Genomic DNA, 17047 nt, shown 5'->3' on the forward strand with positions numbered 1-17047 from the left:
CTCCCCAAAGTCTCGCGAGACTTGACGCGGCTCCACCTCCTTCGCGAGTCTCGCGAGATTTGACGCGGCTCCACCTCCTTCGCGAATCTCGCGAGACTTGACGCGGCTCCACCCTCCTTCGCCAGCGCTTCGCCTTGCGAGAGTCTCGCGAGATTTGGTTCTCTCGCGAGATTTGGTTCTCTCGCCCCCTCCGCTTACATTTCGCAGTCAGCACGGGCACGGGCCATCGCGTTCCTCGCGCTGCGATTGGTGGAGACGGCTCGAGGGATTTGCGGGCTCCGCCAATCAGGGGCCGGCAACGTGCTCCGAAGCGCTGTATACAATTAAATCACGTGAGCCTATTGATGCCAATGGTGGAAGAAACTTGTTCTTATTTATAGCCTTGATGATGGCTTTGGTAAATTTTTGGTAAAATTATTTTGGGACATTTAGTGTCGAAGTGTGTCGAGTAAGCGGGGGATGCTTCGCGTGGAGCGTCTGCGGAACGTGTTCGCTGCTTTGGTTCGTTCCCGTTGCCACTCTTCAGTTGCCGAAGGTGAGGATTTGTATTGAGGATCGATGAGCCCAATGTGTACATTTATTTACTGCGGTATAAAACTATTCGATATGCCCGTGTAACATTATACGTGCTGTGTCATGTACTTATTGTGTGATGCATGGGCAGCTCCGCGGTTTAGGACGCACATGCCAGCACACGTCGTAGATGTGAAGTAATCATCATTAATCATCATTAAGCTGTCTGTATACGACTGCGATACGGCTCATCTGTGCAGCTTTCTTGCTCATCGCGAGAAAGACTCAATGCCAGTGTCGGGCGCACTCGGACAAACTCACTTTTTCATCCACGCCTGGGATAACGCGTGTCAAACCCATCGACTTACTAAATACCTTCAAAACTTGCCTAATTTGTGAAACTACCCACATGTGAGTCATACATTATGGATAAGAGCCGGGCACAGTCACGAAGGTCAATAACCTAGGCACATTTAACAATTTAGTGTGCGTTAAACACACCGTTAAGGTGTATAGTACAATGAAAACATTCCGTTATGAATGCTATTACTAGCACATACATACTGAGTGCAATGATCCACTAAACTGCAGAATATACAGTACCTTAATACCACTTAATAATACTGTCTGCTGGTGACCTTTGTTTACCACCAAAATACGTACAGTACAAACGCCGTGTATTTTATGACGTACACTATCACTGCGTATTTAATTGGGGAGACAAAGGTGGCTCAGTTTTTACACGTTTTTTTTACCATTATGTTGCAACTTTCGCACACGATTATGTATGATGCACTGTGTGAGGGTTATCGCCGTTGTTCAAGCCACTCGGTGTAATGGAAGAAGTGGTCGCTATGGATGGACTTATCCCCGCTGTTGTGACTTTCCGACACTGGTTGATGCCAATGCAACTCTGACTGCTATCATGACAGTTGAAATTACTCGCCCAAATAACGATAGTTGTCCTCGAAGTTACCGCGGTCCCTGCAATACAAATGAAGAATTTCCACTACCGCCATCGGATTGTGAAATTTCCATACTCGGCGCCACCGAAGATGACGCTCATCAATTCTCTTGCCGTTCAGCCTCCTCATTGCATTACCAACAGCGATTGCTTCTGTGGATAAACCTGTCATCATCCTGGGAATCTGCAATATCCACCAGAAGTATATCGTCCGGCGTCGGGTCTCGGCACAGTTCAAGCCGCATTCTGCCGAATGAGAATTGGCGCTCTTTGTAGATGGACTTGTCATCGTCATGAGAACGTGGAATTTCAACCTTGCGGCGTTGACATTCTGCGGAGAATTTGGGACCCAGTGTGTGCCCGTGCTGTACCCTCGGGCTGTAATCCGCGTGTTTGTTTACTTCGTGACCCACGTGGACTGAACCCACGTGGACTCCACCCACGTGTTTCTACAACTCCGGTTCCGCCGGAACCGGAACCGTAGTCGAACCCGGATCCACAACCCGGGTCCCGCGGCGTGAACGCGGGAGAGGGGGTGGAGCTTATACAACTAATTTGCAAAATCTTCACTTTGGCTCCGCCTACGTTGACGTCCCGCAGCTCCCATTGGCCACCGCTGAGAGAGCGTGCGCGCTGCGTCGGCCAATGAGAGCGCTCGTGCGGCAGTGGGTAACGCCTACCTTCGCTAGGCCCCGCCCATCCCTACCCACCCGCGCTGTCGCCGTGGCTTTTGACATGGAAACTACTTGGAATGGTCGACGTTTCGGGCACTGGCCCTTAATAGATAAATAGGCCAGAGATAGTGCACAATAAGAGTTGGATGCTGCACTTTGCACTATGGGTCCTCACGATAATTATATTCTAAATCTCTTTAAAGTTTGCTATGCGAATAGTTGGCTAATAGCTGTTGAGTAACATTAAGTCTCGATTTAAAGCTTTCGTGACTGCCGGGATTCATCTTCTTGGTTCTTTCGGTAAAGTCACGTAGAAGGGAAATAATAAAATAATAAAACATAATAAAATAAATCTCACGACGTTTCGGCCACAACGCAAGCAGCCGTCCTCAGGTGAAGAACAGGTCTGTCTTTCCGACAGATAATTATTTTATTATGTTTTATTTTTATTATTTCCCTTCTCCGTGACTTTACCGAAAGAACCAAGAAGATAACATGAAGTCCTCGATACAAAATGTACGTATTGATATTCTTTGGGTCTTTAGGTAAAGTCACGTAGATAGCTTGTGTTGCCATCGAAACGTCGTGATGTTTTTATTAAACTTTATTTTTTGTGAGCGTCGCCGTTCTGCCCTCCGTTGTTGCTGGAGGGCGACTGCCCCCCCCCACATCGCAGCCCCCTCCCCACATCGCAGCCCCCCCCCCACCCACATGGCAGCCCCCCCCCCCCACATCGCAGCCCCCCCCCCACATCGCAGCCCCCCCACCCACATGGCAGTCCCCCCCCCCCCCACATCGCAGCCCCCCCACCCACATCGCAGCCCCCCCCACCCACCCACATGGCAGCCCCCCCCACCCACCCACATGGCAGCCCCCCCCCACCCACATGGCAGCCCCCCCCACATGGCAGCCCCCCCCCCCCACATGGCAGCCCCCCCCACATCGCAGCCCCCCCCACCCACATGGCAGCCCCGACTCCTCCCTCAACGTCATCACGGCGAGCCACGCCCACCCCGCACCTCATGAATATTCAGTAGCAGCCCCCCCCACTCACATGGCAGCCCAGACTCCTCCCCCAACGTCATCACAGCTAGCCACGCCCACCCGGACCTCATGAATATTCATTAGCAGCCCCCCCACTCACATGGCAGCCCCGACTCCTCCCCCAACGTCATCACGGCGAGCCACGCCCACCCCGCACCTCATGAATATTCAGTAGCAGCCCCCCGCCCCGCCACGGTTCCAGCGCCATTTTGTGGGACCGCGCAAGGAGCCGAGAGCCGCGGAACCGGAGCCGGAGGATTCGATCCCGGGTCTGAGACCCGGCACGGAGGAAACCCCTCACGTGTGTGTCTCTGTGTGTGTCTGTGTGTGTGTGTCTGTGTGTCTGTGTGTGTGTCTCTGTGTGGTGTGTGTGTCGGTGTGTGTGGTGTGTGTGTCTGTGTGTGTGTGTCTCTGTGTGTCTGTGTGTGTGTGTCTGTGTGTGTGTGTCTGTGTGTGTGTGTGTGTCTGTGTGTGTGGTGTGTGTGGTGTGTGTGTCTCTGTGTGTGTGTGTCTGTGTGTGTGTGGTGTGTGTGTCTGTGTGTGTGTGTCTCTGTGTGTGTGTGTGTGTGTGTCTGTGTGTGTGTGTCTCTGTGTGTGTGTGTGTCTGTGTGTGTGTGCCTGTGTGTGTGTGTCTGTGTGTGTGGTGTGTGTGTCTGTGTGTGTCTGTGTGTCTGTGTGTGTGTGTCTCTGTGTGTGTGTGTGTCTGTGTGTGTGTGCCTGTGTGTGTGTGTGTCTGTGTGTGTGGTGTGTGTGTCTGTGTGTGTCTGTGTGTGTGTGTCTCTGTGTGTGTGTGTGGTGTCTGTGTGTGTGTCTGTGTGTGTGTCTGTGTGTGTGTGTGTCTGTGTGTGTGTGGTGTGTGTGTCTGTGTGTGTGTCTGTGTGTGTCTGTGTGTGTGTGTCTCTGTGTGTGTGTCTGTGTGTCTGTGTGTGTGTGTGGTGTCTGTGTCTCTGTGTGTGGTGTCTGTGTGTGTCTGTGTGTGTGTGGTGTGTGTGTGGTGTGTGTGGTGTGTGTCTCTGTGTGTGTGGTGTGTGTCTCTGTGTGTGTGGTGTGTGTGTCTGTGTGTGTGTGTCTGTGTGTGTGTGTCTGTGTGTGTTTGTCTGTGTGTGTGTGTCTGTGTGTGTTTGTCTGTGTGTGTGTGTCTCTCTGTGTGGTGTGTGTGTCTGTGTGTGTGTGTCTGTGTGTGTGTCTCTGTGTGGTGTGTGTGTTTGTGTGTGTGTCTCTGTGTGTGTGGTGTCTGTGTGTGTGTCAGACGGTGTGTGTGTCTCTGTGTGTGTGCCTGTGTCTGTGTGTGTGCCTGTGTGTGCCTGTGTGTGTGCCTGTGTGTGTGTCTGTGCCTATGTGTGTATCTCTGTGCCTGTGTGTCTCTCTGTGTGTCTCCGTGTGTGTGTGCCTGTGTGTGTCTCTGTGTGTGCCTGTGTGTATCTCTCTGTGTGTGTGCCTGTGTGTGTCTCTGTGTGTGTGCCTGTGTGTGTCTCTGTGTGTGTGCCTGTGTGTGTCTCTGTGTGTGTGCCTGTGTGTGTCTCTGTGTGTGCCTGTGTGTCTCTGTGTGTGTGTCTCTGCCTGTGTGTGTGTCAATGTGTGTCAAGGCTGTGCGCCCGTGTGTGTGGGGTGAGGCTCGTGGCTCGAGTAAACGGAGTGTTCCATGAAGTGTCCCCCGTGGTGGTTGACGAGCTTGTGAGATGGAGGCCGCTTAGAGAGTCTTAGCCGCGTGCAGGTGGCTGCGTGTGCGGTGCACGTGGCTGCGTGTGCGGTGCAGGTGGCTGCGTGTGCGGTGCACGTGGCTGCGTGTGCGGTGCACGTGGCTGCGTGTGCGGTGCACGTGGCTGCGTGTGCGGTGCAGGTGGCTGCGTGTGCGGTGCAGGTGGCTGCGTGTGCGGTGCAGGTGGCTGCGTGTGCGGTGCACGTGGCTGCGTGTGCGGTGCAGGTGGCTGCGTGTGCGGTGCAGGTGGCTGCGTGTGCGGTGCAGGTGGCTGCGTGTGCGGTGCACGTGGCTGCGTGTGCGGTGCAGGGCTGGTGCGGCAGGTGGCTGCGTGTGCGGTGCAGGTGGCTGCGTGTGCGGTGCAGGGCTTGCGGTGCGGCTGCGTGGCTGGTGCGGTGCAGGTGGCTGCGTGGCGGTGCCGGTGGCTGCGTGTGCGGTGCAGGTGGCTGCGTGTGCGGTGCAGGTGGCTGCGTGTGCGGTGCAGGTGGCTGCGTGTGCGGTGCAGGTGGCTGCGTGTGCGGTGCAGGTGGCTGCGTGTGCGGTGCAGGTGGCCTGCGTGTGCTGTGCAGGTGGCGCGTGTGCGGTGCGGTGGCTCGGTGCGGTGCACGTGGCTGCGTGTGCGGTGCAGGTGGCTGCGTGTGCGGTGCAGGTGGCTGCGTGTGCGGTGGCACGTGGCTGCGTGTGCGGTGCACGTGGCTGCGTGTGCGGGCAGGTGGCTGCGTGTGCGGTGCACGTGGCTGCGTGTGCGGTGCAGGTGGCTGCGTGTGCGGTGCAGGTGGCTGCGTGTGCGGTGCAGCGTGGCTGCGTGTGCGGTGCAGGTGGCTGCGTGTGCGTGCAGGTGGCTGCGTGTGCGGGGCAGGTGGCTGCGTGTGCGGTGCACGTGGCTGCGTGTGCGGTGGCAGGTGGCTGCGTGTGCGGTGCAGGTGGCTGCGTGTGCGGTGCAGGTGGCTGCGTGTGCGGTGCAGGTGGCTGCGTGTGCGGTGCAGGTGGCTGCGTGTGCTGTGCAGGTGGCTGCGTGTGCGGTGCAGGTGGCTGCGTGTGCGGTGCACGTGGCTGCGTGTGCGGTGCAGGTGGCTGCGTGTGCGGTGCACGTGGCTGCGTGTGCGGTGCACGTGGCTGCGTGTGCGGTGCACGTGGCTGCGTGTGCGGTGCAGGTGGCTGCGTGTGCGGTGCACGTGGCTGCGTGTGCGGTGCAGGTGGCTGCGTGTGCGGTGCACGTGGCTGCGTGTGCGGTGCAGGTGGCTGCGTGTGCGGTGCACGTGGCTGCTGCTGCTGCCACTCGTGCACGGCAGCATCCACGTGCACGTGGCAGGCTAACAGTGCTGCGTTTATCTTTGCGTGGTTTGCCAGGTAACTTGTTCGCATGCGTGTTGAACTTATAGTAGTAGGTTTTTACCCTTTTAAACTGGTACAAAACTGACAGCTTTATTCAAGGCATCATGTTTGCAATAACCACAACACAAGTAGTCAAAAAAGTAAAACAAAAATAAGCAACTCTGATAATGATAATAATATGCACTGCCCTTGAAGTTGATTGGTCCACACCCGAGACGGCTTTCTTTAGAGCAAACATGATGCCTTGAATAAAGGTGTCAGTTTTGTACCAGTTTAAAAGGGTACAAACCTACCACTATATTTTGCCACTGGTAAAAGAGATCTCGTAGTGTAAACGTGTTGAGCTTCTTTCGCTTGTTGTCGGAGGTGCGGTGGAAGGACCGCAAACCAAACACAAAACGCAGCAGTTCTAAACACATCCGTTCTCAGTCCGTATTTAAAAGTGCGTAGCTCCAGTGGCTTCCTAATAACCCGAGGGAAGAACGTTCCAGACGGCCGTGATCCAGTTTGTTGGATGGGTTGCAGGCAGAAGCCCCTTGACGAGATTAGCGAAGTGTCGTGGTTCGTCTGTGGCCAAGCGCTTGGTGTGTGATGAGTGGAGGCCTCCGATGTGTTCGTTCAGCAATCGGAAGCATATGTTGCAATTGAATCGTGGTAAGCGCACGTTTTGGTATGTGTGATTAGTGGATGTGTGTCTGCGGGCATGTGCTCATAGTACAAGTATCTTTAACGCGCTCGTGTCTGTGCATGCGTTATTTGTACGTGTCTTCAGTGCGCATAGTCTTGTGTGCGTGTTCAATTAACTTGTTTTGCGTTGGTGCATATCGTGTGTGCAAGAGAGAGAGAAGTTGCAGACGTGTGTGTAGTGGGAGGCGTGACCAGCGCACATGTGCTGAGTGTGGCGAGTGTTTAGTGTGGCGAGTGTTTAGTGAACACGTGTGTTTAGTGTGGCGAGTGTTTAGTGAACACGTGTGTTTAGTGTGGCGAGTGTTTAGTGTGGCGAGTGTTTAGTGAACACGTGTGTGGCGAGTGTTTAGTGAACACGTGTGTGGCGAGTGTTTAGTGAACACGTGTGTGTAGTGTGTGGGGTGTTTAGTGTGGCGAGTATTTAGTGAACACGAGTGTGGCGAGTGTTTAGTGAGCACGAGTGTGGCGAGTGTTTAGTGAACACGTGTGTGTAGTGTGGCGAGTGTTTAGTGAACACGTGTGTGTAGTGTGGCGAGTGTTTAGTAAGCACGAGTGTGGCGAGTGTTTAGTGAGCACGAGTGTTTAGTGTGGCGAGTGTTTAGTGAACACGTGTGTGTAGTGTGGCGAGTGTTTAGTGAGCACGAGTGTGGCGAGTGTTTAGTGAACACGTGTGTGTGTGTAGACAACAGCACTCCAGGCACTGACTTGGAATCGTAGCCTATTGTACGTTTAACCAAGCAAGTCTCAATTTCGTGTGTATTCTACAAGACAGCATAGTATAATACTGTACAATACTACAATATATGCATGGCTATATCGGTATATAATTGCTTTTTGTGTGTTAGTTTGTTGTCCTTCCCCGCACCTCCTATTAGCACGGTTGGCTACGTACGGTGCGAAAGAAGTTCTACATAACTGTGTACTTTCACTGCAATACTACAGTAATAATACATGAGTAGTGGTGTCAAGCTCATTGGCCTGATAGGTCCGTGCATACCCACACAGAAAGAGGGGGCATTATCCGAAACCCTGCCCCACGTGTCCACGTTTTGGAACCACATCATGCAACCATGACCAGCCTCAAGTGCTACTCCAAGGTGTGGGAGGTGTTTGAGACTCCCAACAACATCACCAAGCTGGCCCAGTGCAAGCTTTGCCAGAATTTTCTCGCGTACCGCCAGAGCACCAGCAACCTGCGCAAACACATCCGCTCCAAGCACCCGGCCGAGTTTGAGAAGCTCTACCCGCCCGACGAGGTCTCCTTCGCCATCCAGCACCTGTCCACCAAGATGGAGTCAGGCGACGGCGTGACCGAGGGCGTGCAGTACGTCTTCGAGACCATTGACATCCCGTCGGCCAGCATCCTCACGGCCGCCACGCAGGCCACGGTGCACGCCGAGGCCGAGGCCGGGACCGTGGTGGTGGAGGCGATCGAGGACAACGAGGAGGCATCCAAGTCGGGCAAGAAGAGGAAGAGGCGCCTGCAGCAGAGTGTTGCGCAGACTTGCGCCAAGCGACTGACCTTCACAGGTCAGGGGAAGCGGAAGGATGGAGGAAGTGCTGATGGTGGTACCCACATGAATGAGATGGGTTTTGCAAAGAGCATTTTGCTTTGAGGTCCGAAGCGCGCTTGATCCACGTGCTTAAGATGTGGCACACAGTTTTTGTGTCAGCATGGAGTAGACAAAATTGAGATCCCAGGTTGATGAAATTCCAGCCACCCCTGAGTAAAACAGAGTTCTGAAGCGGTGATGGTCCCACCACTGGTCATCAGTAACTTGTGCAAAAACTGTGCAGTTATTTTAAATTCGTTTACCAATTTAGCATCTTTACATCAATTATATTTTTTTACTCAGTTTTCCATGTTATTTAAATATGCTTTAGATGTTGTACCATCTATTAAGGAGTATATGCATTTAAAGGAACCTAAGAAATAGTTATGTCATAACAATACTGTAATAATCTCCAACAGGGTGTGCATGTTTGTGTCTATGCCTGTAGCTGTGTACATGTGTGTCTGTATTTGTCATGGACGGTAGTGGGGAACAGCAGTGCAGCGGTTAAAGCGCTGCGCTACGAACCCGGCGACTCAAGTTCGATTCACACTCATGGCCAACACCCAGTGACGATTATCTGAACCAGTCGTGGGCCTCCCCGAGGTCGACCCGGCCTCAAATAAGTACCAGGTCCGGTGTGTAAACATCGCCACTGGGGAGACAAAGGCGGCCAGGCGTGGTGTTGGCCACCCACCCCCTCGTGTGCTGTGCCGGCCTTCATAGGTGCTCGCTAACAGACTGTTGGGGCAAATGCTGTTAAGTCTATACGGTGGATCTTTGTCGTGTACAGGTCGCATGGCGAGCCCTCTGGAGCAAGTACGAGGCATCATCCCTCCGCTCTCTCCCACAAAACACAAAGGCCAAGCCGGCCGCATCGGAATCGTGGGCGGCTCACGGGAGTGGGTTCATTCAACTCGCACACGTCTCCGTCCGTTGTTGGTGTTGTCTCACTCGCAAAGTTCAATCTTACCCGCCCCCCCCCCCCCCCCCCCGTTTTACAGACAATCGTGCGACTAAAACGTAGATTTTCGTAGCCATATCTATGATCCATATTTGTTTTTCCGGGATGAAAAACAAAGGTGGATTTTGTCGTTACGAATATATGTCCCAGTTTACATTCTTTTAGATGATTAGTGGAATGAATGACTTTTGTCAGCAAGCTTGACCCTATGGCAGACTATCACTGAGTTTTAAGTCTACTTGTGAAGCATTTCCTCCAGAGACTAGTCTCAAAAGTAAAATACAAATACCATATTAGACACTGGTGACATTTAATGATAAATTACTCTACTCCCCAACGAATTGTTAGGATTCAATGTAGAAACCAATTACTGTATTGTCTTATTTCTGCTGTGCTGTTTGTCTCATGTTAATGTTTTGATCTATCTAATTTAATCCGTTCCATTATACTTATCATTTGCATATATTTGCTTAAATCATATTTTCAATTATTTGATGTACAATATCATGCATTTATTATAGTGAGCATAAGAATTAACGTGAACAAATTGTTGCATTTTTGCTTTCTATCATTCCAATAACAGCTTTTCTGCCAAATATGTTGAACCTAGATATTGTGGTATGTATACAATTGACGTTCTTTTGTCTGTGTATCCTACAGCTATGCTGGAGCGCCGTATTTTGCTGCCATCTCTGCTTTGAAAGTGGTAATAATCTTTGCGCGGCCACTTCCACCTCCACCAGTTGACCCGGCATGGTACAACGTTGCAATATCCGACTCGCTAGGGACTGAAGTATAGGCGGAGATTTGAAAATGTCGGATGTCTACAAATATTATGTCTCCGTGTAAGGGTGGTTAATTGGTCAGAGTGGATATGTAATGTTTGAAAGTTTTGCAGAGCCTGCCAACAGGACATGTGTGTTATGTTTTACAACTGTGTGACGGAACTGCATGCTGTGCGGAGCTATATGTAAGTGAATACATGCATCAAGTTTATAACCAGGGGAAAGTAAATTGAGACATCTCATCCGCAAGGGAGGCCTGGGGTGCTTAATACTGTATCAAATATCTGCGCTCAGGAAAAAAGAACAGTACAACCACAAAATTCAACGTACATATTTACTCGCAAGTGCACTGTTGACATAGTTATATAATTGTGCAAACCTCATGCATGCAATGCTTATAGATCACAAGAAACTAGAATAGGCAATGTCAATTTGTCATCCAATCCAGTAAACTTAATCTTCAGCTGAAGGGATGGTCAACTTCTAAGTTATAAAAGCAGACTATACAATGACCTGAACTGTGGCGGTTTTAGTAAGCCAATCATAGTGGCACAAGCCTGAAATCTATTGCTTTGTAGGAAAGAGATGGGTGGAACTACATAGGATTGTGAAACTCCTGCTGTGCCTTAAGGTGGCCAGGAGATGGCAGTACAGCAAATGAGTTGTGAAATTGTCAATGCAAAACTTTCTCTTGTCTCTGGATTCCTCCAACCTCAAACTTAATTCAACATTAATTTGCCAAACTTTCCAATGCAGGACCCACCTTGAAACTAGTTTTGAGACTCCGTAAAGATTTTACGGAGAAATAAATGACATTAAATATATTGTGAAACTTACACAACTGTGGTGGTATGTGTTTGTACGAGCAAAGTGTGGATCTAAAATTGAAGGGCAGGGTGGTGTAGGTCTGTACCAAACCGGGACTGCATGTCCATGCTGCTGCCTGGCAGTGTCTGATCAGTGCTTCTCTCCACACCGTACTAGTCTCACTTGTCTCTGTGTGCGTCGCTCCCAGGGAGCCGACCTCTCCCATGTGTTCTGCACGAAGGACACAGCGGTGGTTATCAAGTCCTACAGCCCCGAGCTCATCGTTCACCCAATCCTGTAAGTGGACCTCCATCACAGCCTGGCACCTTCATGATCCACACACCGATAAAGCCCCTTGAGCAACTTGACAATGGCATCCCAATAATTGAAGAGGTCCTCATTGACTAGTTTGGACATTCAGCAGTGGACGAAGCCAAGAAATTCCCTTGCATTATTTCATTCGTCAGGTCTGGAAGACCCATACAAGCAAAATGTTACTTATGGATTTTAATATGTAGCAAGATGTTAAATGTCTTGTTTAAGGTCATGCAAGAGCATGTAACATGTAAACCAAATACATAATTGGTAGGTGTCGTGGTCCCAAGGCTGCATCCTAACTGGTGTTACAAGCCATGAGATAATAATAATTCCTCTTGTTATCGGGGGAATCGCTCCTTCGAAAGGCTCAATTGCAACTTGTCGCAGGAGGGTATCAGCCACAGAACGAAAAGTCCCTTATAAATGTGAAACCGATATAACATTTGCCAAATTACTTCATTGCAATGTCATAACAAAGATGAGTCGGCCTCTTTAATGCTCGTGGTTAGGAACCAGCTGCAAATAGCAAATAAGGTTTTGTGAGTTTTTTTCTTATGGTCCCTTGCAGCTTAACTCCATTATCATCAGACGCACCTCCGATTAGCATGGTTGGCTACGTACGGTGCAAAAGAAGTTCTACATACGTACAGCTATGGTTAATCCACTTTTGGAAGAAGCTCTCCACGAGTCACTGCCACCTCTCTCGAACTTGTGATGTAACAATCACTTAACTATCGCATCTTAACTATTGTATCAATGATTGCATCTTAGCAATGACGAATAAATTAAATTCACCACCATTCCACTCATCCTTGCAGCTTCACCCACGGTGTTCAGTGAAGCAACGGTGCAGTGTGCGCACGAGAGTAACGTGCGTGTTTGTGTGCTCGGTGTCATATTGTGTAGGGACCACGAGAACATTGGGCAGGAGATGGACACATGGTTGCCACGTCTTAACTCCCTGGTGGTTGGACCAGGGCTCGGCCGTGACCCCGAGATCCTGGAGAATGTCAAGGTCAGCCTTGGACTGCCCGGGAACACGCGAAGCAAAATAGAAAACCCAGCGAGGAAAACACTGAGCGTCAGCGGCCACACAATGACTCATGGCACTCGGTTACTACGATTCTTGGCCTTGATACGGAGATAAGGAGATTTATCTGGGCTCACACTTTTATGAGTCCAAGATGGTGACGTGTATCGGGTCAGGTACCCACGGGTGACCTACGAAGTGGGTCACAGCTGTTTTTAAGCTTTCCTATTCAGATGCAGGCCGGACATGACGTGAACATGAGCTAATGTGTACCCTGAAAAATGGCACCCAACTAATGTAGGACTCTAGTCCAGAGTTCATATCATGACCTTGCCCATGCATGATCACTTCATATGGAAACAAGTGCGTTGAAACCCCAACGATTTCCACTGAGCTCTTAATGACATAGCTTGATGATGCCGACAAACAGATGTGCCCACTTCATTACATGCAGGTCAGTAAAATACTGGTCACTGGGTAAAAAAAGGCTAGGCAGGTTGTCTTACAAGTTCAGTTTATGCTTGGTATGCATGTTTTTTTTCAAAAAGGGTGAATATCAACTATACAATCCTGGTAGCATTTTGCTCTGATGTGGACATGATGCACCTTTTTACAGTTGCCAGGTCTCTCCGGATGTATTGGGAACTGATGCTCTTTTTCATCCATTTCTGAACAGATTATTATTGAGAAGGCAAAGAGCAAAGGAATTCCTATTGTCATTGATGCTGTAAGTACACAATCTGTTATGCACACTCCCACATGTGTATATTGACCATATTTAGCTGCAGCCAGAAGATGGTGCAGAATTCTGATAACTTTGTTATGCTGTGAATGAAATACATCAAACTAATATAGCTGTTTAACTCATTGGTGCACCATGAATGCAATTCAACAGGTGATGTAAAACTATTTCCTTCAATTACAACAAATATGAAACACAAGTGGACATTTTAGCATAAGGGCACTCCCATCAGCTTGCTCTCTCCCGTGGTATTGCTTGTGGCGTGCACTCAGGATGGCCTGTGGCTGGTGACACAGAACCCTGCTCTTATACATGGACACCGGTGCATCATCCTCACCCCCAACGCCATTGAGTTCAACCGGCTGCAGCAGACGACTGTGAGAGATCATGATGATCATGAAAACGGTTACACCCATTATGAAGTTAATCTGATTATTGCATTTTGTAATGGTGATGATGTGAAATGTTGACAGTTGATACAATGTTGACGATTAAGATGGCAATTAGGTTTAATAAGTTGAAGGTGATGACTAGCATAATGATCTGGACTTGAACTTGCCATCTCTCAAGAGCAATGCTTCTACCAATGGAGCAATACTCAGCAGTCATACTTGTTAAAACTATAAGGCTACTACCAAATTCCTTGGTTTGGCCAAGACAGACCAGGTTTCAGAAAGCGTGTCTAAAAGCATTTGAAAAAAATTCGGATTTTGTTCCATTGTAAGATTTTCTAGCCTTATGCTTGACGCTTGTTACAGGCAAAGGGTGGGGCTATCTAAGTAGTGAATGGATTCACATTTGGTGGGGTCAAGGTCAGAAAGAGCAAGTGGTTAATTGTGGCTATGTAAAAGTTGATGGCTGATGGCCCGGAGAAACTACCATTATGTGTTCCAGTTGAGCCTCCCATGAACTTGGTAGCTATATAATCCCAGCGAGAGGGAGTGTACACCGGTGACGGACAGGTGTGCATCAGTATCGCGACGTCGGACATGACGCCATCCTTTGTGGTCATGCTGAGTCTGGCCCACAGCTGGGAGAGGGCACGGCTGTGCAAGGGAACAAATACGCGGCGCTCACGCAGCTGTGCCTCGCCCTGGGAAACGTCACCATCGTGCAGAAAGGGCAGGAAGACCTGGTGTCCGACGGGGAGACCGGTGAGTTACTGTATTGCGGTTGAGAGGCTTCAAACCTGAATGGCACTAAAAACCAGAGGTGTGGACTCGAGTCATGTGACTTGGACTCGAGTCAGACTCGAGTCATGAATTTGATGACTTCAGACTCGACTTGGACTTGCATAACAATGACTTTGTCCCACCTCTGAGGTGTGGACTCGAGTCATGTGACTTGGACTCGAGTCAGACTCGAGTCATGAATTTGATGACTTCAGACTCGACTTGGACTTGCATAACAATGACTTTGTCCCACCTCTGAGGTGTGGACTCGAGTCATGTGACTTGGACTCGAGTCAGACTCGAGTCATGAATTTGATGACTTCAGACTCGACTTGGACTTGCATAACAATGACTTTGTCCCACCTCTGAGGTGTGGACTCGAGTCATGTGACTTGGACTCGAGTCAGACTCGAGTCATGAATTTGATGACTTCAGACTCGACTTGGACTTGCATAACAATGACTTTGTCCCACCTCTGCTAAAAACTAATGTTGTTGAACCAGCAAAGTACACGACAGAAGCAGTTTGGTCCTTTCTTTCTAAACCACGTGCGGTTCCACCAGTTTATTATTTTATTATACAGTGACCACTGCGCCCACCACAGGCTGTAGAAACCTTAAAGATTTGTTCACCAAAGTTTGTAGTTGGATGCTACCTCCAAGTCTGAATCAACCGTGATGTCATACATATGCAAGCATATAAAAAATATATATACTCTTGAAACTGGATATCTGTGAAAGAGCTTCAAGGCTCATTGGATTTCTCCAGGATAAAGATTCTGATAGCTAAAATAGCAGCTGGTAGTGGTTTAAAATTACACAGATATTTCTTTACACTGCGCCTGGTGCATGTCACTTGCACTGCTCAGAAGCTGCCATGCTGCAAAGCAAATGCAGCCGCTCGTGTCTGGAGGAAGTAAATGGGGGCTCCACCCGTGATCGTGCAATTCCACGATAACACATCGGCGCTTTGCCCTGCGCCGCTTATCTCCATCAGTGCTCGTGTGCGAGCACGAAGGCAGCTACCGCAGGTGCGGTGGCCAGGGCGACCTCCTTTCTGGTGCCACGGGCATCATGGTTTACTGGGCCCTCGCCGCCAACCCCACTGTCTCCAACGGGTAATGAATGTGCCCCCATATCACGGACATTTCACACTCGCAAATACCAACAAGATACAGCTGATCAAGCACGCATTCAAGTCTAAATTGTACAAGACTTGTGTCATCTGGTTTCAATTAATTTAATTTCTAAGTTAAAATTATAACTCACTGGTTATATTATAAAAGGTTGATGCACCCAGAATTGTATTGAGTTCATTAAATGTTTTGTTATTTAAAGTCTCGAACAGTATTTGACAATAAAAAAAATTGCTCAAAGCAAGTCTCGCATTTACTACTTTTTAAGTAACTTGCAAGATGCCCTCTCCAAATCTAAGTTTGTTTAATTATTCTGGCCGCCGTCTGCCCTGAAGAGCACCCTTGCCAAAAGCATGATTATTGGAAATGTTGTTTTAAAAAGATAGCACTAAGTAATATTCAAGCATTTTGTCTGTTCAAAGCAATGTTTTAATATATATTTTAAATATCCAGTGTCTTGTTTTTGTTCAATTGTGCAACCACAAAGCCACAACCAGCGCGTGTGTTCCCATAGAGTGAACCCAACGCTGCTGGGGGCGTACGGAGCGTGCACTCTCACGCGGCAGTGCAACCGCCAAGCCTTCCTCAAGCACGGCCGCTCCACCACCACCGTGGACATGATTGCCGAGATCGGGCCCGCCTTCCGCATGCTCTACGGGGACTGATTGCGCACTCCCGCCTGACCTCCCACCCCATACTGCTCACCCAAGCACATTGGGCAGCCCCTATCAAACAGCATATTAAATCTTTGCTTTTTTCTTTCACCGAGTATAGAAAAGCACTAACCTGTGCTGTGTAAGGATGACATTCGGGGGTGAAATGGTTTCGTTCAAAATTGAAGTGCCACCCTTTCTAAGGAAAGTGTGATGATTATTTAACGTGTAATTGACAGACACATTTTTTCCCTCCTACAATATAAACCAGAGCATTAACGGCAGTGTTTCTCCAATCGAATTGATACTGTGCACAAATCCCACAGGATGTGGCCATGCTTAATTATAACTGACAGCAGGATTTAAAACATTCAAATGGATGAAGCAAGCAGTGCTAATGGTAAGAGGGCACCCTTCTGAGAAAATGATGCCTTGAGTCTCGTTGTGTTGAAGGTGGGAGGGTGAGCTTGATCATTAGTGGAAAACTGAAATAACCTGCATCTACACAGCCGCTTTTGAGAGGTGCAGTTGTTTTTACATAGAAGTAAACAGCAATTCGGTTTGGAAAATTATGTTAAGGTTTTGCCACACCTTTATCAACACTTATGATTTAAATTTCGATTTAAAGCTTTCGTGACTGCAGGGATTCATATTATTGGTCCTCTCAGTAAAATCACGTAGAAGGGAAATAATATTTGTATTACTTTATTTCCCTTCTACATGACTTTACCGAAAGAACCAATAATACTTATGTGCAAGATGTGTTTGGGTGTGGTGATTAAATACACAAAATGATGGCTACGTGTTTATAATATGCCAAACAATGGGTACTATTAAGGCTGTCTTATAACCCAGATTAAAAGTTGTACAAAACTGAAAATAAATGTTTTGAAAATCTAAGCAACCATCTTGATTGTCCCTGCACCTATCACCATGGTGGTGTTTGCGCTATTTAAATGTTATGCATTGCCT

General features: G+C 49.1%; 1 protein-coding gene across 6 annotated transcripts; it reads left to right on the forward strand.

The window, feature by feature from the left end:
- The first annotated feature begins 281 nt into the window (after window positions 1–281).
- NAXD (NAD(P)HX dehydratase) lies at window positions 282–16975 on the forward strand. 6 transcript variants are annotated; one of them, XM_061552290.1, is made up of 11 exons: window positions 282–535; window positions 7922–8446; window positions 9263–9371; window positions 10094–10139; window positions 11234–11322; window positions 12250–12358; window positions 13050–13100; window positions 13388–13492; window positions 14146–14269; window positions 15284–15404; window positions 15937–16975. In XM_061552290.1, exons 1-11 carry the CDS (start codon window positions 460–462, stop codon window positions 16085–16087), a joined length of 1506 nt encoding a protein of 501 aa, XP_061408274.1. In that variant the 5' UTR covers window positions 282–459; the 3' UTR covers window positions 16088–16975. The 6 variants fall into 6 exon arrangements, with proteins under 6 accessions (XP_061408274.1, XP_061408279.1, XP_061408275.1 ...); XM_061552291.1 differs by lacking the exon at window positions 282–535 and adding an exon at window positions 3387–3464 and having other exon boundaries at window positions 7792–8446; XM_061552293.1 differs by lacking the exon at window positions 282–535 and adding an exon at window positions 3392–3464.
- Window positions 16976–17047: the final 72 nt, after the last annotated feature.

Source organism: Lethenteron reissneri, chromosome 16 (genome assembly GCF_015708825.2).
Source record: "Lethenteron reissneri isolate LAM-NWPU_2019-01 chromosome 16, ASM1570882v1, whole genome shotgun sequence".
In the NCBI taxonomy this organism is placed as follows: Eukaryota; Metazoa; Chordata; class Hyperoartia; order Petromyzontiformes; family Petromyzontidae; genus Lethenteron; species Lethenteron reissneri.

Excerpts from the sequence above, each read along its gene's own strand:
- NAXD (XM_061552290.1), top strand. The coding sequence starts at position 460 with ATGCTTCGCGTGGAGCGTCTGCGGAACGTGTTCGCTGCTTTGGTTCGT. Across the intron at positions 10,140-11,233 it reads CCATCTCTGCTTTGAAAGTG|GGAGCCGACCTCTCCCATGT; the intron begins GTAATAATCTTT and ends CGTCGCTCCCAG. Across the intron at positions 13,101-13,387 it reads TTCCTATTGTCATTGATGCT|GATGGCCTGTGGCTGGTGAC; the intron begins GTAAGTACACAA and ends GCGTGCACTCAG.